General features: G+C 39.6%; 1 protein-coding gene across 7 annotated transcripts in view; it reads right to left on the minus strand.

The window, feature by feature from the left end:
* The window catches only part of macrod2 (mono-ADP ribosylhydrolase 2), a 371,857-nt gene that overhangs the window by 341,350 nt on the left and 3,676 nt on the right, over window positions 1-26,831 (minus strand). For all 7 annotated transcript variants that reach the window (XM_070916225.1, XM_070916228.1, XM_070916224.1 and 4 more), the window contains exons 2-3: window positions 26,645-26,746; window positions 24,953-25,066 (exon numbers count right to left, since the gene is read on the minus strand). In XM_070916225.1, the coding sequence (XP_070772326.1) occupies window positions 24,953-25,066; window positions 26,645-26,746 (216 nt within the window). The remainder of the gene's footprint in view (window positions 1-24,952; window positions 25,067-26,644; window positions 26,747-26,831) is intronic.

The raw sequence follows: 26,831 nt of genomic DNA on the forward strand, positions 1-26,831 counted from the left end.
TTTTTTTTCCTAAACCTTTGGTCTTTTAAAACTGCAGGCGGACAAACAGCAAGCTGTTTAAAATTCATGAAACATTTATTTAATTCACCGGGCAGGGACCTTTCCTGACAACCTTTTACTTTTCCCACTCGAGCTCTGCTAGTCTGACATTCGTCAGCACCACATTGGACATGATGTATGTTCCATGACAGATCACTCTCCGGCATCATTCACATCGCTCTCTTGGGTCTGCTTTGATCAGGGGGATAAGCATTAGCATCACCCACATCACACACACTTCCCGCTGAACTCTACTGACATAAGTGATGGACAAATTGTGACAGAGGAGTACCACACAAATGTAGAAACCAACAAACATACGCATGCATACACACACACAAACACAAATGACGGGGACATTTGGGATGATGACACCGTAAAGCAAGCTTGCAGCTACAAACAGCATGCAGACTTTTCAACAAACAAAGACATTGGTGGCCTACAGGTTTGAGAAGCGGGCTTGCGCCCAAATAGTAACTGGTTTGATCCCAGACTGGAGGGACAGATCTGGGGAAGGATTCCAACTACTGTTCACTTAAACCCCAAAGTGCTCAGTGGACAACAAACACTGGTTTTGCTTTGCTGCTTCCAGCTGTGAATGTGTGCCTCTGTGTGAGAATGCAGAAGGGTGTTGAAATGAAATTAATATGATTATACGTTGTTGACTTAAAACATACAATTTTACTTTACTAACAAAACACACATGCTGTAAGATATAGTATGTTACTGGAGGAAGTCAAAAAAGCTTTTTTGAGCGTGCATTGTTGTCTTTCCTTGTGATGCCACTCATGCTAGACAGGTAGTTTGAGCAGGTCACGGCTCCGTCGTTCCACATGTTTGAGGGTCCAGCCAGTAATCATGGTTATTGACAAACTAAAGGTTCAATTGGGCTTAATGGCCACTCTGACAAATCCTCTGATTCTTCTACTCATCTTCCTTTTCTGCCCTGTGCTGTAGCATGACTTGGACTCAGCCCATCGCTTTCACAGCCCATCGCATTCCCGGCTACTGGTTGAGCCGAAGCCCAGCTGTCCATAGAGTTGCTCTGCTGTGTGAATGACAAGGAGATGCAGTGAGAGGCACTGAACCGCTCAATGTGGAGGAGCTTCTTTGAAACCCTCCAGGTTCTTTTCTTTAAGCCCAGGCTGTGTAAAAGTCCATCTACGCCCTCTGTGACTTCCCTCCTCCCTTGTGCACTAACCCCCTTAACTAGTTCCCATTCTGGCTCTCTGAGCTGCTCATCCTTCAATGCTCCCCTCCTCTGTAAAGAAGAGTTGCTTTCCCACAATTCCTTGAAGATGTGGTCAGTGCTTTCAGACTATGGGTGGTATTTATTCATGGTACAAGGCATCGTCACACTTATTTTTGCAGATTTAGTTCAAATGCCTCTCCCTGGCCATATGGCTTCGGGAACAAGGACATGTGGAAGTAAATGCAGAGATTAACTTAAAGCAGCAAAGTATTTACAAACACCCAGCTCGTCTACAATTTGACCCTGATGTCACAAGCTTTCTGTAAAACACAAATACCACTTAGGGTACCTGAGGAAATAAAGAGGGTATTTAACCCCCACAAGATTTTAGCCATCTGTTTTGAAGAGCTTAACCTCAGACAGTCCTCCACTGTCTGGATGTGTTTGGTGACAAGAAGAAAACCAAACAAGAGCGCTCACTCGGAACAATGAGGCATGTCCAGCTCTTGCTTCAATCTTTGCTTAGTGCATTTACTAGAGATGAGCCATATGTCTCAAAATTCCTGTTTTTCTTTATACTGAATAGGGGTGGACGGGCCATCTGGAGTAGTGGGAGTTTCCCTGGTGAGATACTCAACCTGAGGGGCTTCCAGTGAGTCTAACACAACTAGAAAATATTTTTGAACATTCTAGTTTTTGAACGCAGCATAAGGCTGACTAAGCTAGCCCATACAGGTGTGTGTAGATAGTTATCAAACCATCGCTTCTCATGCTTCAGCTTTACTTTGGCCCATTTTGCCTTTCATAATGTCCACCAAACTGAAAATGGCTGACTGATTGGGTCGTGAAGTAGTGCAACAGTGATCACATCAACCTATGAAATAAGCATGATGTCACTCTGTAAACAAAGGAGTAAATATGGTAAGTTTTCTGTGACCCCCGAGTTACAAAACTGTACAAATGTAGTGGGTGTACGTATGTGTCATCCCTTAGATAAAACCCCAACTTCATTCTATAGGCTATTTTTCTTATACGCCTGCATGCTGGTTATGATGAACCCATCTGGGTCATATTTCCAGGGCTATTTTTTTATTATCCTTGTCTGTCACTGTTACTGATAATGGTAAGATGACAGAGGAAAGTAATTTGATTGTGTCTTTATACTCTCACACCTAACATTAATACCTGTCCTGAAACTGAAAGGGCTTTGTTGTTATACAATATTTCAAAATGACATTAGTCATTAATGCTTTCTGTGTTTTCTGCCATCTTATACCACCATCCACACAACAGAAAAAACACATCCATCTTTAAAGCTGCATTCTGTACAACAGTGACATGTTTTGGGGACTGTTGACAGGTGTCAAAGGGATTGTGCGCCATGAATGGCAAATGTCATGGTGAAGTGAGGGATTACACTGTATTACTTTCTGCATAATTTTTCAGAGCCAATGGCAGTCCCGTGAAGGAGTGGTAATCTGCTGTGGCCAGACCCCATCTGGACTGAATGCGGCTTAGTTCCACAGAATTCAGTCCCCTTATTGCCCAAAAGGAAAACTTGGCCTAGCATGTCACAGTCCATCAGAGACCTGAAATTTGGCTATTCACCCCTGCTAATGAAACCGGCTCCCTATCCACGCCACACCACCTCTGGCCCGCGACCAAAGCAGACAGCAGTGTTCATTATGAGGAGTGGAAGCACCCCAATGTCAAGACCTGCCATGCGAAAAGACAGCTGAGGCTAGCTTTAAGAGATGGGGAGCCTGCTATTTTTCCTCAATTTCAAAACTGTCTGCAGCCTTGGGGACATAATAGCCATGCTTTTGATGTCCTTTACCACTTTTCTCACACCAGCACAGATATAAAAAAAAAAAAAAGAAACATCACCTTTCTGTCTTCCTCTTATTCATTCTCCCTATACTATTATACATGAATATGGCAACACAGATATATTTGTTAGATCTGTGGTTTGTGGGCTGTGACTTTTACCATTGCTCTCCCATAACACTGCACCGCTCATGATGCTGGCAAACAAGGCATTTGAGCTAATGCTGTTGTTTTTCCTCAATCCATGTCACTCTAGATAAGTGTGACAGCTAAATGCCAAAAATGTACATGCTCATTCTGCCACTCATTCACAATACATGACACTGATCCTCAGGGGTAAATGGAAGTCAAATAGGAGGGTCTGTCAATTTTTACACACTGTCCATTTTCCAAGCTCTCCAGAGAACAAATTGGTCACATAATGACAGCTTTCTGTTTAGCAGACATACCCAGATTAAAGCAAACTGGTCATGTAATTAGGTTCGATAGTATGAAAGGATGTTCTATTGACCTATGTGTCAGATCAGGCTGATAAATGGAAACCTAAATTGGCAGCTTTGGAAGGTGGAATATTGACTCTGGTCAAATGGCTCATTGATTATTTGATTATAGCACTCTGTTGTGATTAGTTGATAAGCAGAGTGGATATTGAGCACACAATCTGTGAGCTTGGCTGATTGACTAGAAGACAGTGCATTCATCAGATTAGGTGAGTGGTTGTGAACAGAGATTAAAAAAGTGTTCATTCCGATCTTACGATGAGCCACTAGTTGTCGATCTCAGGGATTTATTAGCAAATCACTTTAACATTTTGATACATTATGTAGAAAACTTAATGAATCTCATACTGCGACTGAGAATGACTGCAATAAAAACAATGTCTCTGAAAGGAGCTCTCAGTGGTTTGTAATGAGGTTGCCTGGGTCTTAGACATCTCCTCTGTCCAGGCTTCCGATGCATGTTGACAGCTACAATACGAGTTGTAATAGCTAAGCATTCAGGGATCAAATTAATTCACCCCTCATGAAAACTTTATGAATACACTCTGAGGGACTGAATATAAATGTGCATAATCTGTAGAGGTAATGCACAGTGGAGGCAGACAGATGCATCAGAGTGCTACTATTGTTAGAATATTTGCCTTTTTGCATATTATCCTACTATTATCATGATTGTAGTATTACTAAAAGGAGCAAACTGCAATTTTAAGTGGCGCTAGAAGATGAACGTGGGTTGTTTAGCTGTTAAAACAAAGACAGAGAAATGTGCCAATCCATGGCAGGTAACCCGCACATCTTATCCTTATTGAAGGAAATGGCAAATTGCATTTTGCTTTGCTACCAATAACCCAAAGCATAATAGTACTAATACTTATCAGCCTATCATCTTCACAGGATTTTCTATATCCACACTCTTATTTCTGTACAAAAATAATCCAACTGCAATAATTTCGTCCGAGTGGCACCACAGGGGAAAAATCCTTGTAAATATGCAATTTAATTGAAGCCTTGGTGGATACATTGACATGCACGGCAGAGTTTCTATAACATTTAGGATGCTCACGTATGCCAACCATCATGTCCTGTTTATAATAACCCAGTTAAGTTCATATCCCAGTTGCTAGAGGCCTGAACATAAGAGCTGCATTATTATCTGGTATACTGAGGCGTGTAAACACTTTAGCCCAATTACTGTTGGGTTTTATGATCAGCGCCATTTGATTTCCATGGTAATATTCCATTGTAATATTCAGACAACTTTGTTTACTCACGTACAGGAATACAGGAATACTGTATGTGTGAAACGGATCCCAAATACACTGAGCAAGAAAAGATAGACACCAATGAAGGACATATACGCAGTCTTTTATATGGGATTCACCTAATTCACTTTGGGGAACTCCATATGAAACATGCACATATTCATTAATTTTTTTTGCTTGAAAGCTAAGCATTATACTAAAAATGCAAGACAGTTTCAATGAGAAACATAATAGATTGAGCGGGGGGGCAGCTTGTGATTTCTCCATGATGTTGAATTACTGGGGGGAGAAAAGAGTAAAATGAGTTATGGAGCATTAATCTCTTCATTCACAATTATCCCTCGGCCTCTCTCTCGCTCCCCCGCTCACTCTCTTTCTGTCAGCTTGTCTCTCTCTCTGTCTCTCTCTCTGTCTTGTATTACACGTAGCTTAATGGCACCAAACTGACCAATGCTCCCTGGAGGGGCCCTCCGTCAGCCAAGTGCCTGATTGTACTTTTTCACAACACTCCTCTCAATCCTAAGAGAGGGGTAAAGAAGCACCTAGATGATATCACTGATATTAGGTTTCAGAGAAGTCATCGCTCACCGTGTGAGGGGCAGGGGATGGAGGTGGGTGAGGAGAGGGGGACCGGGCTGATAAGAATCTCTTTGTCTCGGAGTGATGACCTGCACTGCCGGGTCAACATCCTGGGGAGCTAACTGGTGTGAGGCATTTTTCAACCTTGGAAAGGTGTTGAGACATTGAAGGGTGGTGTGGAGAGAGCTATTGAGTTACTGTGATGGGGACGGCTGGGGTGCATGTTTGCTTGATGGCCTGAGGCATTTGTAAGGCAATAAGAGGGCCAGCGGTTCTCGTCTTTCTCCCACCGGTGTCTGGTCTGTATCACAGGCGTGTGACACCTGCCCTCTCACAACTGACTCCAAGACGATTAAGGACGGATGTTGATCCAAATCTCAGTCACACAACACTACCACTAGCACTAGAATACAGATGCTGGGCTGTACCACCTAAAAGGTTGGAAATTAATAATAACAGTGAGGTCTAAATAAATAATTAAACAGGTAAATGTTAGTAGAGATAAGCCCTGAAATGGAAACTCGGTCTTATGACATTAGCAATTACAAGAATGCACCTTCTTACAGTATGCATGCCTACAGTACCTGTATATGGTTTGTTGCTTTTGCTGGAATACAGTAACGACATCAAAGTGATTACTGATTATAGTTTTATTGCACCAGAATCCGATAATATAGGCATTAAAGACGCCACCTTCTTGGCTATGCATTTTAAGTTACTGTAATGAAACCTCTTTGCTAAAGTCATTTCAGTCGCCATCTCCAAGCAGCCAACTAATTGGGAAAACTGATGAACCCTGTTAGCTTCCAAGTAAGCTCTTTTGTTCTACCTGCTTGCTAATTCCTTGTGAGTCTCCATCTTTGTCCACTCAAAGCTAATTCAGCACTTCTCAGGTATATGAGCTCCTGATGACCTCCCACTGATACGGAGAAAAATGTAGTGAAACCTTGGAATTTGGAAAGAAACTTGTGGCCATATTTCCTGTAACCTTTGGGTACTTCCTGCATTGTTCCTAAGACAGAAAGGCTCATACAGTATGGAGGTTAAAGCTCTATGTTAAATTATGAAAAGATGCTTTAAGAGTCTTATTTGTCATATACAGTTTCATGGCAGTAACACTAATGTTTTTCACATTTTATTCATTGGTGTAATTGGTATATACTATTTTTGTAAAACAATTCCTTTTTCTTAAAAAGCAGCTAACCATAAAAGGATTCCATTAGTTTGGATTGACAGAGCTCTCAGAGTTTTGTCCCAAGGTTTGATGCACTTTTTACATTTTTTCACCCTGACAAGAAAACAGCTCAGTGACAGAATCTGCATATTTGACATGCACATAGATAAATTAAAAGATTTCAATTACTGCCACAAAACTGGCCATCTTTGAATTTAGTCGAAAAACACTTTTAATAGCATCACCCTTTTAAAAACTAATGCTGCTTGCACACTAATATTGCTGCTCATCACTTGTAAAATAAATGCAAAGTAAAGTCAAGTGAGGAGTGACAGGGTTGATAAACACATAATAAACAGAAAGGCACCATGGCTCCCCATCATCAACGCGTAACCAGCACATGAAATGAGCATAACATAAAAAGTCCTGTGGGGAATGGAGCAGTTAGTAGACACCAGTAGGTATTTACTTGATCTTTTTACAGTAGAGCTCTCACTTTAATTGCTGTCTGAATAATAAAGAACCGGAACATTCCTCCTGCTCTCTGATCAATCTGACATATTGGCTAATGAAATAAAAGCTTCAACGTTCTCTCAAGCTTTGTTGCCATCTCCTTTTGGGCCGTAAAAGAAAGTTGGTGAAATGTGCAATGATAAACACCCATAAAGCCCTGTCTCATTTTACTGAGAGGCCATTATGGTACCATCCTGAGAGGTGCTTTCATTCTCTGACAGTTAGTCAGATTATTCTCATCTATAAAACATGCAGGTTACGTTGAGAGGTAGCTGTAAACTGCCAGTTTGCTCATTTAGTAATGTCTGGGGAGTGTAGCTATCAGGTATTCATCTTCCGCCTCCTGGCCTCTTGCTGTGGCCCTGACTGGGAGGACACTGCCTCACAGTCATAAATGTACAAATGAATGGGTAAAATCTCCTGTCGCGCCACCACTACTACAACAACAAATGGTTTTATTAGCAGTGCCACTGCTGAAAATGCTTCATATTGAATGCTTTTTGCTTCCCATGCTCTGGAAGATTAAACAATTATGTCACATTTGTCAAAAAAAACAGATTTGCCACCACACTGCAGTCTCTTGAAGGACAAGCCTGTATATTAAATTACTCAGACCTGAAGGCTGGTTATATAGCAAGTTGGTGAATTTGGTACTAAAAAGACTGGTATAAACTACAAAATCCTCCATTTGTACGATCCAATCTTCATTTGTAACATCCAATGTGCTCTTAGTTAGGCTAATTGTTAATGAATTCAAACCTAACTTTGCTCTATTCAGGTTGTCTGCTCCAAGTAGCGTGCCCGTGGGACATATAGTCACAGACCCAGAAAACTTTGCTAATTGAAAAAGTATACACCGTCAAATATACAGCCATCTATCTTGCCTTTGTGCAATAACAATGCAATCAAAGGGTAAGTGCACGGAAGAATATGTTTACAGCTAATTGCAATTGAGTGCATTTCCCTAATGAAGCTCAGACCTGACCCTAATGTTTGCCTATGTGCAAAACATTGTATGGGCATGTGTGAATGTGTGCTTCTTGGCCTGACTCTTGGTGTGAGATGCTAACATATTCCTTTGTTTTGACTTTTAACCCACAAAGCTGTTTTTACAAATGTTTTGGCTGGGGAGAGGAAGCGACTAAAACAAAGAATGCATAAAAGGTGTGGTGCATTCTCCCATGCACCGTTTGACAGTATAAAGCACAGGCCTGTTGTCTTTCATGATGATTAATCTCCACACAGGTTTTCAAGACCTCTCCATCAACTCTCTGGATGCAGGAACCTGGGAATGAGAAAAGCAATGTGTGCACATGTATCTTGGCCCTCCACACACCTAGCACCCGACACTGAAAGAGGAACATGTCTTGGACAAGGACAAGGCTCACACAAGAGAGGAGCAAACACAGATTTGAGAATAGCAGTAAAAGTGAAAACAGAATTCCATCTAGGCTACTCATATATGAAACACTGCCTTCCCTCTTAAAATCATCCCTGTTCCCTTGAAGAAACAAAACAAGAGGGAAACACCCAATGACAAACAAGCTAAATTGAAAAAGTTTAAGAAAGTTTTGTTGAAAAACATTTTCATTGAAAAGTACCATAAATTCTGTAGGATTTCACCCATCATCGTGGGAGTAAAGCAGGATATTAGATGGAGGAAGAGTTTTAAATCCAACATCATCATTACTGTACTCAACAACATCAGATGACTTCTTTTGCCATTGCTCATTTCATGACTGCCTGCAGCTCCATAGCTCTGGGCCAAATGAAAACGAACTGGCTGATGTTCGATAGTGTAGCAGGCACAGCACAAACAGAGGTCTGTCTGACCTTAACTGACAGAAAAAACATGAATAAATGAGGGATATCAAGTGAAATTGGATTGTGCTATGCCTTGCTTTCGATGACATACAAGATAATTGCCTTCACAATGCTGGAGTAATTGAGCAGATTCAGGCATTAACAACATCAGTAATATTGTCAATACAGTCAACGATGCTGTCTGGAGTTTTGAGGAAATTCAATAGTAACTCATTAGCCAAAGTTGTAAAGAAATAAACAATTACTCATCCTTGTCCGTGTTCTGTGACATTGACGACTTCTCCTAACGGATTGTTGGAGCTAAATAATCAAACAATACAGCAGTGTACAAAAGTATCATCTCTCAAAATGCAAATTAAAAATGTAAAGCTGATTAAATTGCATACTCTATACCAGGCATTGCTTGTCTTAGCCACAAAACAGGAAAGAAACTGTCATAAAATGAGTGTTAACATCTAAATATGTTGACACACCACAGCAGACGGTTGTGATTGAGATGCCAGCTGGTGTTTAGAGTGAAAGCCTAAACCTAGTTTACCATAATGAAGCTCTCTGAGGGAGGCAATGCACTCCTCATGCCATGATGCTTTACTTGGCTTCTTAACACTTCCAAACCTGAAACATACACACATGGATTTTTGGGACAAACACAAGATCTCCCTGGTCGCTACTACAAAGTGGCACTGGGTGTGTTTGCACAGCTTGAGAGAACTCAGCTAAACAAATGATTGACGATTTGATGCCAACTTGCATGAGTCTAACAAAACAACAACAAAAAAATCTTCGTTTTGGGGTGCCAAATTGTCTGAGGATGGGAAAACATAATTTTGCCCTCTCTCTGTTGGACATAGTTTATTTGTTTGTTTATAGCTTGCTTCTTCAGGAGAGACAGTCTGTTCCAAGACAGTTAGAATAAAAAACTTGAATTAAAATGGGCTCATTATTGCAAACAGCAAGCATTACAATATCTGTTCCAAAATGATGGTGCCCTGCTCCTCGCTGCCATTTATGACAGCTCAACTTTGTTTCACATTTTGAATCTAGGCTGTACTGACTTGCCACAAAGGGACAGTGAGCTTAACTTATTGTTTTGAATCACATCAATTGTCTGCCAGCTGTCAGCCTCAACTTACCTCTCAACTCTGACTGTATTTTGGCCACTTCAGGTCTACTTCATCATAGACAGAGTTTAAGGCACCCAAAGCCAGGCCTCTCATTTGGGGGATAGCCCCCCAGTCAGTCAAACTTAGCTTCTTACAGCAAGATTTTATTTTATTATGAATTTACAAGATCAGTGAAATGCCAAAAAGTTGTGTATCCCAGGACACGAAATCCAATTCTTGAGTTTTTCATACTTGCAAATCCCAAAACGGAAAGTCTAAAAGTCTTAAACTAGCAGCTGCCTCAGGCAAACTGTGGAATCCTGCTTCTTCACACACCTTGCATAAGGATAAAGTTACAATTTATTAATGGTAAAAAGAAGTAATGTTTGTTTATACGTTTGTTATATGTTGTTCTCTCCCTGTTTCCTTTATACTTTCAGGCAGCTCTATTTGGAAGTTAAGTACTGTATAATCTGCCTCTTCGCTTACAACGCAACACATGTGTGCCTGAAGAGTTGATGTGGATTGATAAATTTCAAATAAATAGAAGTGCATTTGTTCCGTACGCACCCCAAAAATTAGGTGATGGTTGTGGCAGGGCCTATTTAGAAATTAGATTAACACCACTAAGCTACACTTACCTTTTTGTAACACAGACATTTTGACCTCACTTTGCCATTTTCAAGTCAAATTTTAGTTGATTTTAGATTCCCCTTTCAACACATCCTGCTTACAAATAATCAATGGACGAAGCATCATGCAGGACAAAATCATCAATGCAAATAGCGCCTGACCTTCTGCTTCACCTTCCATGCTGCCAGCCTGCGCTGACATGCCTCTTCACTAAGGCAGCACATACAGCATTCATTGGCCCACAGTTAATTGAGTTGTCTTCTAAATGGAAATCACTGTGCAGCTGTTTTCAGGATTTTACTCTGTTAACATACTAGTGTTATCATGTGATGTAAAACACACTTAAAGATACAATTATGACACGTTAGTATGTCCACAATACCCTGCCAATTCTGCGGTGAAATCAAATATTGAATGATTTATCTGTTCACCTGTTTCAGACAAAGTATTCCAAAGGCCACAAAGCTACGTTAATAAATGCAGTATACACTGAGGACTTTAATAAGTACATCTAAACAATGTAATGCAGCCCAATACAATAGCCATAGTCAAACGAAACCTATGTGAAACCTTTAATGGTCAGTTTTTGTTGACAGAGATTCAACTTTGTTTGTCTTGCCATGTAGTAAGTGGTGCTGTTGTATTGCATTGCATTATATTGAGAAGTGTTTCTTCATTCATGCATTTACATGCATTAGTGGATATGATATTAGAGATGCCTCTGGATATAATTCAATCAAATACAGCAACAATAGTGTCAAATTAGCACTACTGCAATGCTATTCTGGTGGATGTATTAAAACTGGAAACTGAAAACTTAAGTTTAAGCATTGTGCTACACAATTGACCAATATGGCTTCAGTAAGAAGCAAAAGGAGTTCCTCAGTACAGTAATATATATGATGATTTGTGGGACTATAATTTTCTCCCTCACACACACACACACACACACACACACACACACTAATAATGCCTTCTGTGTTGAAGAGACTTTCAGTATGTGACAAGTAGTTCTCTTTGTGTAAGAGGGAACCACCGCAAAAAAAATAAAGGAAGAGCAGGAGGGAAGATGTCAGAGTTAGTATTTCAAAGAGCAGTCAAGTTCGATATACCCTCCTAAATACGTTTACCTGCTCTGTAACTATCTGCAATGCCTTGCATCAGATAGTAAGCTCTGAAAAGTTAAACACAAGATACATAGAATGTTTTGCCCTGTGATTTGTATTATTTCAGGGAGGCAGTTATATTTAAATTAGCAACTCATGAGTAATTCACAAATCACAGTGAGATGTCAATTAGTGGTATTAACAGAGACTACAGTCAGTAGTAACATATAATATTTTAAAAGTGCGGTGAAGTCCTTAACTTTTTGCTACGAATACATGAAATTGTGCTTCAAGGGTTATGATATACTCTCCCAAGCATAAACTGTGATATGGAATTATATTTTGGTATAGTATGGATTGTGGATGCAGTGATGACTAGTTGTATGACTTGTTAAATGTCCATGCCCTAACCTACAGCTGTAAATGTAGAAAGAGTGCCAGCAATAACAACAGCCTCTTATTGTACCTATCCAAAATTAGAATTAGTTATACTCTCACTCTCTCTCTTGCACTCACAAAATGAGGCTGTCGCATAACTGTATTCATATACACAATTAGACACTGAATGCAATGTTTCATAATTGATTCCATCCTTTTATACAGCAGCCCATTCGTCACTCTCTCAACCTTGCAACTCCCTTGAGCTGCAGTTGTCTATAATAGACATACACAATAAAGTCACACTTAAAACAGCAGAGACAAACAAGGAAGCTCATTAGAGCAGAGATCCAAAAAATTGTTTACTGAGTAGGCATTAAGCTATATCATGACGTTAAATGCTAAAATAATAATACTCTTTTGTCATTTTCTTTTTAGATTTGACAATACCGCTTTTTAGCCATGACTGAATGGTTTTCTGATGCCAGTAGATCATTCATAACTCTGCCCTCCATTGTTGTGCAATAAAAGAAAACGAAGAAAGAGTACAAGTGGAGTAGGACAGATGAGGAAATCAGTAGCGTCGTAAAATGCCAACAGTGAATTTTTGTTGTGGGCTAGATAGTAAGTTGTAAAATCTAGAAATATCAGCAGCTGATGGAACAATCACTGAGTCCAAAAATCTTACTAACCTGCAGATATACTTATGTGTAATCTGAATATACATCAACATATATAATCAATGTCTTTGTGCAATGAGGCCGTGAAAGGCAAATTTATTTCACCCTTAATTAGCAAGCAAAAATATATGTATTAGCCAACAATATCTGAATATCCGTGCTCTTGCCTTGTGTCCATTAGGACTTATATATATTTGGACTGTGATTAAAGGGGTAATGAAGGGGTAATTGTGCCTACTGGCCAAAAGTTTTCCAAGCTGGTCGTACAGTAAGGAGTTAACTTGTTCCGTCTTTTCCACCACTCATCAAGACACCCACTATGACATGATAAATGCACCTATATCAACTGTAATGTGATGTGTTTCATTAACAACGCGGTACAGCCCCTGGAGGATTGTGGCGGCTGGAGGATGGCCATGTGGTGCCTGATTATCCAGGGAACATGGCAAATTAAATCTGCTGAGAGTACACAACATCCTCCTCTGAGTCTGCTGCCTGTCATAACTTCTTCCTGTCTCTCTTCCGTCCTATTCTTTCCCCTAACCTGGGAGCTTTTCAAAGTATACCTATTAATATACAGTGTCTCTGCACCTTGTCTTCATGTTTGTCTAAGTGACACAACCCATGACAAAAAAAACCCTCAAATGGCAAACACAAGATTTTCTACTTTACTTTTTACTTTTTCCTCTTCCACATTCATCCGCAGCAAATGGTGTTCTTGCAAATCAATCAACACCTGCTAACGACAGGAGAGGCAAGAAAAATAGGATGAAGGATCGCTTCTTTAGTGTTCATATCAAAGAAAGGACTGTGCGGAAGCTGCTCAGGAGCTGACTATTTACAACAGCCTGAGTTTCAGCCACTCTAGATATAATTAGCTTCACCATCATGCTGAAGCGCAACACAATAATGCGGTAACCTAGATATAGCTTTTAGTACAGGGAGACTTCAATGCTCTGCATACAAGGTAATGTGCCTTCATTTATCTGTCTATTGTATGTTCTATGTATTTTATGGCTTTCTATCCAGCTTTCACCTTATCTATCTTTCGTTATACCCATATATCTATATATCATTCTCTCCATAACTTAATGTGATACATAATGTGCTATTGTTGTCCTGGTGGGGTCTCCCTCGTAAAAGAGATCCAAGATCTTAGCCCTGGTTAAATAAATTGAATAAAGCAATTGAACAGAACTGGAGCTTTGGGTTTGTGTTGAGGGAGTTTCTTGCCTGTGTCTACACAAACCCAAATGCCACCCAGAGTATTGGGAATTCTGCGCCATCTCAAAGACTGTGTAGTCCTTGCCTTATTGAAACCTTAATCTGCTTTGTTTGTGCATGAAGGGGACTAAGAATCTATTAAAGAGATTAAATTGTTTCCATAGCCAACTGAAGCATCAAAGGCCAACCAAATTGCAGCCCCTTACTTGAGTGGGTTTCGCTAAAGTCACTTATTTGTCCATTTCATCATGCTAATGGCAGAAGCCATCATCCTATTATAGCTCCACAGCTGAGCGAGGTTAAACAAATGCAGTTTGTTTGAGGTCGCACTACCTCCAAGTCAGGTCTCGCTGCTCTTCCCCTGTACATCACAACAAATCATCAGCTTGTCTATAACTACTCTATATAGGCGACCCTCTGAACCCTGCTGCATTAACCACTGGCATTCAAGGCATAAGCATTTTCTTTTCAGTCTCCTCTTGTTCTGCTCTTATCTAAAATTCCTTCCCATGCAGCACTCTGTTATGGAAATAAAATCGAATTTAATTTCTTGGGTCCACCTAAAATCACTCTGTTCTTCTGGGGAGTTTGTTACACAGTATGAAGTGTCGAGCATCTGACTTAATATTCTCATTATGCAAGGCCTTGTTACCCTAATAACTGTCTAAAATGACCAACTGAAGAAATAAAATCCTTCAGTATGCACTGCAGTATCTAACAAAGTCTGCAATAAACAGTGTTGAGATCATTTTGTCATAAATGAGCCCAAATGGGTTCTGCTTTTGGAAAACTGATGGAGTTCATTAGTACTCATTGTTTGCGGGGTAGTTACATCAAACACTGGCTTGTAAGCTGTAAGACCTTTCAAAATAATAACTCCATCATGCCTAATAGACTCATATCTCCCAGACATTTCACATAAAGCTTCCCGTTCATCATAGCCAACAGAACCGAGCCTCGTTTCTATTACCATTCCGCTGAACGAAGGTCTTTGTCTATAATGAGTCCACATTCCCTAAGCCCTACAGTAACCACACAATCACTTGTGTCAACAGAAGGGAAATCCATTTCATCAGGACGTCCAGTCAGTGCTTCATTACCATACACAAGAGCAACAACTGTGCAGCCACGTAGCCCCAGAGAGCTGCTGCTGATTGCTGAAGTTCAGTGCATTTGCCGAGATAGTATTTTCATTATGACTGTACAATAGATAGTGCATGTTCAATTAAAATGTCATCACAGGTCAGTTCATCACAATGACATACTGCATCATACCAGTTCTCCAAAACCATAACATGAAACTGCGTGCTTCGGAATTATGATTAAGACAATACAAATTGCTTGTGACACAGCGAAAGTAAGATTACTTTTCTATTTCTGTAACTCATCTTAATCTCTGCCAGTAATGTGGAACTTTGTAAGACATGATAACATCAAGAATCATTTAGTTCCTGTATACATATACATGTACATATAAAAACCACTGACTGTCAGCATCTTTTCCTTGGGACAGTCTAATTTCTGTTAGTGAGCATTCAGCAGTGTTCTTTTAGGTCAGGGCCATTACTGTTAGGATCTTTCTGTCATTGTCAACTAGCTGATTGTTTCCCAAAAAGCATTACTACATTATTTATTGTATTTTTGCAAGGTTTCAAAAGTTATGTTGTTTTGAATTTATACCTTATTTGTTTTAATCTAGGAATGACTGCTGTTGTTATGAACCAGGTTCATTACAGAAAATGGAAAAGGTCTCTCTGATTGTAACTTGGGGTGAATTTCTAGGATAATGTGTATGTTTTCTGGTTTGGTACTGCTAGTGCTGCCATAAAACATAATTTGGGTATAAACAGTCTAAAAAAATATTCTGAGTCTATAGACTTCTCCGGCAACATGGGCTTCACAATTTAACATATCGCTAATGGCTGTCAAGCAGCAGAAACCTACAGTATGTCAAGTTTAAAGTTCATTTTAAAAGTGGCTACACAGTCTAACTGTTAGGAGGCTCAAAAAGATGAAGGATTACGTAATGTTGAAAAATGCAGCAACTATGTTTGGCAGACAATGGGGAGTGTAAACTGTGATATGAGGATAAAGTGAATAAAAAATACAAATGTTACTTTTAAAATAATTATTATCTAATGGTTCTAATGTATCTATCATTTCTACACAGCCAACTTACAAGAATGTTCATTCGCACTCTTAGCATATCTGCCTATACGAGTCAACCTACAGATAACAGCTGATACGCTCTATCTATATATAATCACTGTGTGGCTAATTATGCTTTACAGTTTAAACAACAAAATTACCTGGATGAACACTGAGCTGTTAAACTCCTTAATTAAAGTCTAAAAATACTAATAAATAATAAGAAAAGGTGCACTATTGCTAACTGAACATGTTGCTTAACTTTGATTCAACAGATGAACCTTGGATTTGAGAAATAAAAATACTAACTTTGGCACAATTATTTCCAGTTAACAACATCAACTGAACTCTCTTAAAAATTCTTTGAGAGAAATACTTTGACACAGTTATTTTAAAATGCATTCAAAATGGCCAGTTGAGAGCTTCTTCACGGCCCCTGGATCCTCAGCTTTGAGAGAAACTTGTACATGCTCACAAATATTGAATGAACTGCCCTGGGTTATAGGAATTGTATTCTCATTTAAAGCTACTCCGCAAACATCACAGTCTTTCGTTTCAGTTGCTTAGAGGCCTTCTTATATGGAATGATTTTTTTTGTTTAGCAAACAGAGAAATAGCGGGGAGGACACAATTTCATATCTCCATTAAGCGCTGATGTTCTAGGTGGAATTTTGACAGAGACTTAGTCACAGTAACACTGCATTGGATTATTTTATTTCTGCTACAACACCACTACATATTCTGGATGGCATGAATTTATTTTAACCACTGCAGAAGCAATGGGGACTGTGAAGCTAAAGCATTAAATAATAAAATGGAGTGTCTGGTGAAAGAAAATGACATCAAAAATACCCTTGCCAAAATGTGTGCTTTATATTCCTTTACTTACTAGTAACATTATGTTGCTCATTACATGCACCATTACCATTACCTAGCCATTATACATAGGAAGCCATTATAGAAAACCTTGCCACTGCAGGCCTGTAACCAAGTAGCTCATCAGTATTTCTGCTAAGGTGCACACTTTTCTGGGCTCTCGGTGTACATGGCTTGCATTTGTTTGTTTCCGCAAAGGTTTACAGTATTCGCAGGACTAGAGATTAACTGAAACAAACCAAAACTAAAATGAGGGGACTGAGGAAAACATGGGGAGAACAGAAACAGGGAGAATGAACTGGTGTTCAAAGAGGGGTATTGTGAAGACCAGTGAATCTCCTGCTGACGATCATCTACACTCTATCTATATATAATCACAGGACACACTGCTGACTGCCTCTCTGAACAATCCCCAGGCAGTCAGGGGTTGATTTCTCCAACCCTCTCCTTTCACCCGTGCTTCACTCTGCCAGTAAAGAGCTAGTCTCACTCAGCGTCTCCCCACATTCTCTCACAGATAAAAGAACTCACTCCCTCTTTTGTGCATACAACTACACAACTGCACACATGCCGTATCTTCACATCTCCACTACAGCTAAAAAATAAGTGCACAGCCACACTCACTTCTTATGTGCTAATATAGTGTAACATCTGAAACCGTGCACTGAGCTCCAAAATCAGCATCTCTTGTTTCATTTTGTTCCAAAAATGTGTTTCACTTTCCAAAAACAGCACAATATTGGACATTTTTCAATGCTATTGGAGACGCAGAGGCTTAAAATCTGTAAGATGCCTTGGAACTTCCAGTTGTCACCTCCGACTGTTCTACAGAAACATCTGTGAAGGGGAAGCAGAAAAAAGAGATTTATCCATCTGAAATGCAGAACCAGCCCCGTCATCCCACTTCTCAAACTTACTCTGCTATCAGAGATGTCAGCAATACTTAGGTGGAGCCACAGTGCCCCCTACAGGTCAACAGATACATGAGCTTTATGAGCACTGGATCCATTCATGCACAGGCAGGCCTTCTAATACTGTGTGTGTTGGGTAGATGTGAGTCATTTTGCAACCACCATGTCCAAGTATCTACTCAGAAAGTATTTTGTTTTACTTTGCTTTTCTAAAAAAAATATTTTGCCGTCCTTAAAGCACTAAAATACTTAAGAGGTAAAATAACTAATAAGAATAATGCTCAAATTTGTTTTCTACTACTTATTTTCTTCTCTTGTTCTTACTAAAAAATCCTCAACTTGTGTGCGACAAAGGAAAAGAGAAACAGAAGGTGATGAGAGACTCTTTCCCCATGATCCCGCCTGAGCACCCTCTCCATTACTAACAGGCCTGATGGATGAGATCTGGTGTGTGTGCAGCATAAGACAGGGTGTTTTGAAATGTTTGTTTCAGGATGGGGGGGGGGGGGTAGGAGCAGAGGCGAGAGGAAGAGGGTAGGAAGAAAAACAGGGACGCGAACAGCAACTTTCTGACCTTGACAACAATGACTAAAAAAGTTTACAAAAGCACGCACATCCAAATGTGATGAATACCAAGTGCTGGACAAAATGTACATGTTCATGCTCCCATGAACATTTATTAGTTGGCTATACCACCAGGTATGTACAGCCTACTAATAAATGTTCACGGGACCATTATCTAGTGTGCAGCCTTTATTTTTTTCTGTTTTTTACGAGTGAGGGCCTGACCTGAACGGCCTCTTTGAAAGCACTGGCAACTGTCTCATAGAGTCAGTTTCATGGCCTAAACATGGCTTTGTGAGTGTGTGTATGTGGTGTTTGTGTTTTCAAGTGTGAGTGTTTGTGCTAGAGAGAGAGAATGAGGCGTGGCCTGGGTCACAAAATGCATCACTGAGAAGGAAGGGGAGGCTCATTCTCCCAAACACTCAATACGGTCATAGACCATTAGCAGTCCAAGCAATGGGAGACATTTCTCTAAGTGCCAGCCGGATACACGCTGACAGCATAGACTCCCATGATTACTTTCTATTAGCCACACCTCGTGAAAAATTATTTCTCTCTGGCCATATTGGCACCTCGTAAGCCACGGAGATTAGGTAAACAACGTTGACATTGACCAAACACTGAGGCAGGCTGCTAGGCTGTTCACAACCTGGACACTGGGAGGGGAGAAATCGAGCTGAAATCGGAAGGGGGGGGAACCTCGCCAGCTGGTTTGTCACCTCAGTTCACATTTACACCCTGATGGCAGGGAAAACCCTGTCCTTGTGCTGTATCTCTCTCAGAGCTGATACGATTAACTGGACCTTTTAGTGTCGGACCCAATGCAACCCACTCACCAGAGTCATTTCACTGTTCAACAGAGCAGCAAGTTCTCTCAGCCAGGGGCATTGATTTTCATTCTTGGTGTGACACTGCAACAATCACAAGTTTGCTCAAGAAGTTACCAGTCCTCTGCCATGGTTTCTTTCCAACGTACTGTGTGTGTGTGTGTGTGTGTGTGTGTGTGTGTGTGTGTGAGAGAGAGAGTCTGTGCGTAAGCGTCATTGTGTTATTGCATGTATACACAACTGGCAGCAGAGTGAAAGAGAGCACAGACAGAAAGTGAGAGATGCTGAATTGCAGTCATATTGCTGGCAGCATGGCTGCATCACTCAGGGAGGTTATGGCACAGGGTGCGAATCTGCAGAGAGACAGATAGACCCGTCGAGCCAGACTCTTCAGGGGCTGAGTGTGTTGTGCAGCACATCCATGGCCTGACAGAAAATCTAATGAAGAGTCTACACTGACAAGATCCCAGTAGGAAGCAAAACCAAAAGCCATAGGCTTTATCACTCACTAAGGGAAATGGAAAAGTAAAGTGAATTTGACACCGTTCTTTGGCATGTAATGCCACAGTCTGGTGTTAGTCTATATGGGTGTATTATTGAGACAACTTATTCAGTAACAGCTAAAAAATGAAATGTCCCCAAGTACTGTAGTGTCCCAACAGCATTTTAGACAGATGCAGTAGAATACCAATTTGGACAGAAAATAAATTTCACAAGTGAGTATTGGCTTTCACAAAGTAGAAAAGGAGAATATGTTGTCATATATTACAACTAGACCTTTAAAAGAACCCTAAAGTTGGGAAGAGCGACAATGAAAAGTCTGTCTTTTTAAAGTCTGTCTATAGACCAAGAGCTCAGCAAGATAATAAAAGTGCCACATCTACTTTTCATTCTGGAAAGCCTTCTGCTTTGCAGGCTAAAATATTACCAGAGCACTCAGAGAGTCATTCCCTAATAAATAAGGCAGTGCTCTCCATTAAGGCTTGTGACTCAGAGAAGCATATAATATTCTCTGGACATTATACACCATTATCCTGCACTGTTGCTGTGCTGCCACAAATACTGAGGTTTTTGATAAGCAGGAAAGAATGAACCACAACCACCACGTACTACCGTCGCCCTTTAAAGAAAGTAACCCACAGAGAGAAAGAGTTTTCTTCTTTCAATAAAAGTCTACCATGTTGCTAATAATACCAGCTCAGTCTTTTGTTTTGTTTTTTGCTTGCTTGTAGTTGTTGTTTTTAATAACACGTGAATAATGTTGGATTATTCAAATTTTGCACTTTTATTATTTTTCATTTCTTCTTATTCACATTTTTCCTCAAATAACAAAATCCATGTCATGTGCTGGTTTCACTCACACTAATAATTAAACACTGTGACAAGAAGTTTTTTTCATTTCATAATAAATTGGTCAAGTTTTAATTTTTTAATTTCATGATGACTGACATTACCAACAAAACATAAAAACAGTTTCAACTCTACATGTCACCTTAATCTGACCACAGAATAATATTGAATTCTGTTCAGCCATGTGTACTGTACATTCTGCATTAATGACCATGGAGGTAAACAATGCTGCCTGTGTGATAATCAACCCTGCAGGCAAACAACGTTTGAATCGACTACATATCAAAAAAACGTATAAAAGTAAATCTCCACAGGATCATGGTATTCTGCCCTCTGAGGGTCATCGCTCTCATCAAACCTGTGATGACTGCAGTACAAGCAGCTCCATACAACTGAATACCAATTGCCTTTCTCGCACTCATCTCAACCCCTTCAGGTTCTTTATAGCATTCATAACCAGATTCCCTGTGCACACTAAATTGGCTCCTGTAAAAAATGATCTAATACAGAAAGATGGGAAAGGTTTACAACGGGTAATGGATTAGGAGTCAACCCCTGTGCATAATTACCATAGTCATCATGATAAGAGAAGTCCTCTCCACTTCTCACCGCTATCTTTACGACCTCATTCTGGTCTGAGAGGGATGATGACACTCACATGAACTCCATGCACAAAGACAAGGAGAAAAATGGGAGACATTATCTTGTGTTTGCCGTGTAAAAGCAACAGTAATGACATGTATTAAATTTAAAACCCAGTTTGAGCGTCCTTTCAACTTTTAGTGAACCCTGCAATTTTCTATGAAACACGCCTTTATTAACTGTGATAGTCTCCTCTTTCCATCTATCATTGTCCGTTACCAATCCAAAGATATATGCCAAAGACACGGGCTACAAAGGCACGAGGATCAGAGAAATTGTTGGGTATTTGTCAAAATTACAGAACAACACAGTATTGTCGCTTGCATACTGACCATTCTACAGCAATTATACAAAAGAGAAAAATACACCCTTTTACAAGAATGTGGGCAAAACGTCTTCCATAGTCAGGGAATCAATACCCAGGACAAAACAGTCACAGCACTGTTTACACCTAAAATGCAATCTAGAAAATGAGGTCCACTATTGAGGGGTGTGTCATACATATGCCTCCCTGTCGCTTTCATCCCTTGAAAAGAGTCGGAGAAGGGTTACTGCGAGCATGAGTATGGGTCTAACAACATTTTATTCAGTGTGGTGGCACACCAATGCAGGCTCATTCTAAAAGAATAGACTGAGTTGGAGCATCTGCCGGGGCTGCATGCAGCAGCCCAAGCCACTTTGTGCTACGATATGGCCATCCTGCCCACCACACCTGCAGTTTACCGATTGTCACCACAGCCCCTCCTATCCTGCTGTCTCCAGGCTCTCACCCAGGTGACAGTTTGAGCACCTCCCATCCAACCTCCAGCCAAACAGAATTAAGGAAGAATTAAAAACTCAATGAGCCTAATAATTAAACTTTAATGGAGGACATAAAGCAACTTGACACCCTCTAAAAGCTATAGGCAGCCACCATAACAGTATTACCAAGCTGGCCTGTGTTCCCTAAAATTACAGACATTTCTCCTTTGCAACCCACATATTGCTGCTGTCATGACAGAAAATATGTTCAAAATGTTAAAATAACACATGTCAGCTGCAAACAAGCTAGAAACACCTCTAGCTCTACTTACCTCCTTAAAAGTTGACATTTTGTCAATGACATGGAGTCATTGTTCATTCCCATGAGCTACAGTGAATGCATTTAGAAAACCATAATGCTAATGCAGTCTTAAAGATAAGAAATAAGAACCGTTAGACTGTGTCATAATACAAATACGGTATCAATATAATATCATTATACAGAATTGCCTTAAACTACAGGACCAAACAGTCCTCTGCAAACGGGTCGGCCAGCACAGACAAGCTGTTCCTGTGGTTGTATTTCAGTTCATGTCCACTGAACACACCAATGGGTACAATTTGTAGCCTACATTTGCAAAGAGTGGAAAATGTATTATTGTGTGTATGTATTTTATAAACCAACCCTTACATTTAACTACCATTTGCATAATTAGTAACCCAGCACTTCATGTTTGACTGGTGTGAGAAAAAGACATTCTGACAGTTTATTAACCTTCTGACTAATGCTCGGTGTACAAAAAGTACCACACTTCATAAACAGCAGTCTACTGGTGCCAAGCCTAAACGAAAAACAGCATGAGAAAATGGAAGTACTGCAGGCTAGAGATTGGAAGCAGTGAATAGATGAAAGGCAAGAGGTTGAACAAACTATCCAAAGATCTTATCAGCGTCCACTGACCAACATCCGCAATGTTTGTTCACATGCTCAGAACTGTGTTACTCAAATTTGGACAAGAGCCACTCCAGCCACAACACGTCCAGCCTATTCAACTTATAAATAGCTTGTAACCATTATTTATATAACATAATGTCATCACAGTCTTTTGTTACCAATGACAAAAACACATGGAATATTCCATTCACATTAAAATTTAAATTCACAACACACTACTGAGCTGCACTACACTACTACAGAGCTGGACAGCAAAGTCCACCACAATATGTTCTTATCAGTCCAGCCACCAGTGCAAAGACAACTGATCCTGCAGTTTGAATAGAGTAGCAGTGGGGCAACTGCTGAGACCTTCTGAAAATATATAAAAGGCTTCAGCAATTCCTTCAACCTTTCAGACTGTCTGACAGCCTGCTAAACAGAATGAATTGCCTCCTGGCCAGCATGTAGCTCAATCAGAACCTGGACGTCTGGCAGCATTAACTGCTGAAGTAAACTACCTGCCTTTGCTACAAGCAAACAGTTCCTGAACATCATTTCCATTCTCATATGCCCCATTTCTCTAGTCACTTAACAGAAACACTGCTCACATTATCCACTGCCTTAACCTTGATTTGTTTAAGACACTGACTGTAAAAAATAAATAAATGAATAAAATGGGGTGTCAGTGCAATCAAAGAGGGAGTTTCATGCCTGTCAATCCATACTATAACAGGAATACATACTATAACACATGTATGTGACCTCACTGACATAAAGAAAATACAAATCCTGATATAATTTCTATCTACATAGAGCTTAAATATATAAAAATAGCATACAACAATAATGTAATTCAGAGATGTAGGAGTTACACAAAACTCAGTACAAACTACTTGAATTGTATAATAACTGCCACAAGTGTAAAGGTCACGTGTAAAACACAACTGCCATGACATATAGGCTAGGAGTGTGTCAGATGTCTGTTAGCTGAACTAAACCATATCTTTGCCTTTTGCATGAAGCTGACGATGATTCAGAAAGTCATGTCATCTTATCCTCATCAGGATGGGTATTTACATAATAGATTAAATTCATTAGCCTTAACCAACAGAGCAGTCTGTTTTTCACATCTATTAATTTTGCATAAATTATAGAGCATTCATTTCACACAAGATGCACACTGCTTAGTAGACTGTAATTTGTGTATATGTGTTTGGAAATACTGCATGAGGAAGGAAAAGTTCTGTAACACAACTGCAGAAAGCCAAAAGTAGACCATACTGCTGCCACACAGCTATGGTATGGGACTATCAACTCTATAGCTGCAAAATGGTCCTGAGCATCAGCTGCAGAGGCAACAGGTAAAGCAATCTTTTAACACCTCTGACTATGTGTGTAGGTTGTGACTGCAGAAAATTACATAACAGCACCGCAAATCTCTAAAAACGGCATTTCTTCTAACCCTATCTGATTCTACATCCACTCTTTTACTCTCTATAACAAATCTTTACCAAGTTTTCACCAACATTCATCATTACTAGACACATATGCCACATTAATGACAAATGAGGTGAATATACCAAATCCAACCAAAAAATGAATTTTGTCATTAACCTCGTGTTTCACTGGCACAAGGTCGGAGAAACAGCTGGAATTGCAAACAACTTTAAAAGTTGAGTTGAAGAAAAGGTCAGAACATACAGTATCTCTGCATTTCAGCCTATGGGAAATCAGATCAACGAGACCAGATGTCCAGTTTAACATTTGCCTCAATCACACACATCACTTGTGCATTGCCTCAAGAACCAGCACTTTGTGAATCCTAACAGTAGAGGGCAGCCAAGGACAATTTAATAGCCGAGCTGCCTTCAAGCAGCAAACTCCATCCAACAGCTCCCAAAGGTCAAAGGTCAGATCCTTACCAGCATTGACTATGGCATCCACCTCCAAGACGGTAATATCTCCTTTGTAGAGAGATATTTTATCACTCAGCCCTCCTCCACCTGTCAGTTCCTTCCCTTCCTCTTTGTCATCGGCTGAAATAAAAAATGAATTCAAAAAAGAACATTACAATAAAGAGGTGTCACTCAATAAATACACACATTATTTATGTTCTATGTATCTAAAATACAGTAAAAGTAGACAATACTGTACGTCCTGTACTATAAAGACTCCAGATAGTGTTTTACATGGATACTGTGAATTGAATTTTCATACAGTCATTTGTATACCTTTCGTCTTTCAAGGCGTAATTCTGTGGATAACCACAGAGTTGAGCCAAGAAATGATAATAACCAAGGAGTTGTGAATCAGCAGTTTCATACCGTTTCGTATGCAAAAAACATCAGCTAAGAGCCTCCCAAAGGCCATAAAAAGTTATTATACTTTGTTTAATTTAATGTAGAGAAAAATACCACAGCACATCACCAAGCACTCCTAAACAAGTTGCCATTCTCCTTCACTCCACTGAACATCAATCGTAGTCTGTGTAGGTTTTATATCAGTGTCAGACAAACTGCTCTGACCATAAACTGCTGTATGTTTTAAAGCTCTTGTGAGCTTCTTGCTCGTCTAATTCCCTCATTCTTTTCAATACATGACCTACCTGCAGTGTTAGGTACACATCAGAGTACTCACATTACATGTTAAGCCAACTACACTGATAACTTTATATCAGTCCTTCAATTGTTGCTCTCTTATTAGTAACATTAATGTTACCCTTTTTAGAAATATGTCCTGCAGAATATCATGCCAAAAACATGCTGCTACTTGAAAAACATGCAATCCAATATTTCAAATCTAAATAAGGTTTGCTTATTATTTTCAAGCCATTATGCTAATGGTTGTTCTGAAGGTGGGTATTGCAAAAGTACTTAAACAACTTACCTTTAATAAGAGTAACTTCAGTATCTATGATTTAGATTAAGTCATTAATTTAACTATTTAAGAATACTGTTAGAGCTTTACTTTAAAAGTAGGTTCTTCTGGGTTTTCATTATTGATTTTTGTCACTGTGTTAAAACTTAATTTGTTGTTACGTGCCCCCTTAATAACAACACTTGCCTTTATTTCAACTTTATACACACAGTTTAGGCTATGTTCTCCAATAAATTAGAAAACAATATTTTCTTGGTGAACATCAAGACATGTCAGATATTTGTTTTGTTTTACAAACATTAGCAAATCACCTTTTCCCAATCAAACAAACCATATTTCTTATAAACGTTTACTTTAATAACATAAGAAACACCAACATTAAACTAAGGTGCTTGCTGTTTTTTATCTTGCCAATCAAGCAAAGTTCACCATCCCAATTTTGGGATATATCCTAGTTGTAACTTTAGGAAAACAATATCATGTAAGCACCAGCATACAGACAAATACATGTACCGCACATACTGTATGTGCAGAATTATAGTGTCTTCTCAAAGATTTCACACAAATATAAGTGTGGCTAAATGCATAAGAATGGGCAAAATATGTGATATGCAATATAAAAATGTAATGTAGACAACAGAATTATTGATTCTTTTAGCCATAATGTGTCAGTTTATCAGACATACATTCATACAATAAAAGTCAATCAGCATCTCAAACAATAAGCTGTCTCTTACATCTATTTTCCTCTCTCCAGGTTGGAATCTTGTCCAGAGGTGTAAAATCTTGACGACGATACTCCTTGCGTCTTTCCTCTCGATCTAGACGGAGCAGTCTCTCTGTGGAGGAGAGTAACCATGAATTACTACGTGAATAAAGCTGGTCCGATTGAAGACTGAAAGAGGTAAGAAAGAGTGAAATAAA

The sequence above is a fragment of the Enoplosus armatus genome, chromosome 12 (genome assembly GCF_043641665.1).
Source record: "Enoplosus armatus isolate fEnoArm2 chromosome 12, fEnoArm2.hap1, whole genome shotgun sequence".
NCBI lineage: Eukaryota > Metazoa > Chordata > Actinopteri > Centrarchiformes > Enoplosidae > Enoplosus > Enoplosus armatus.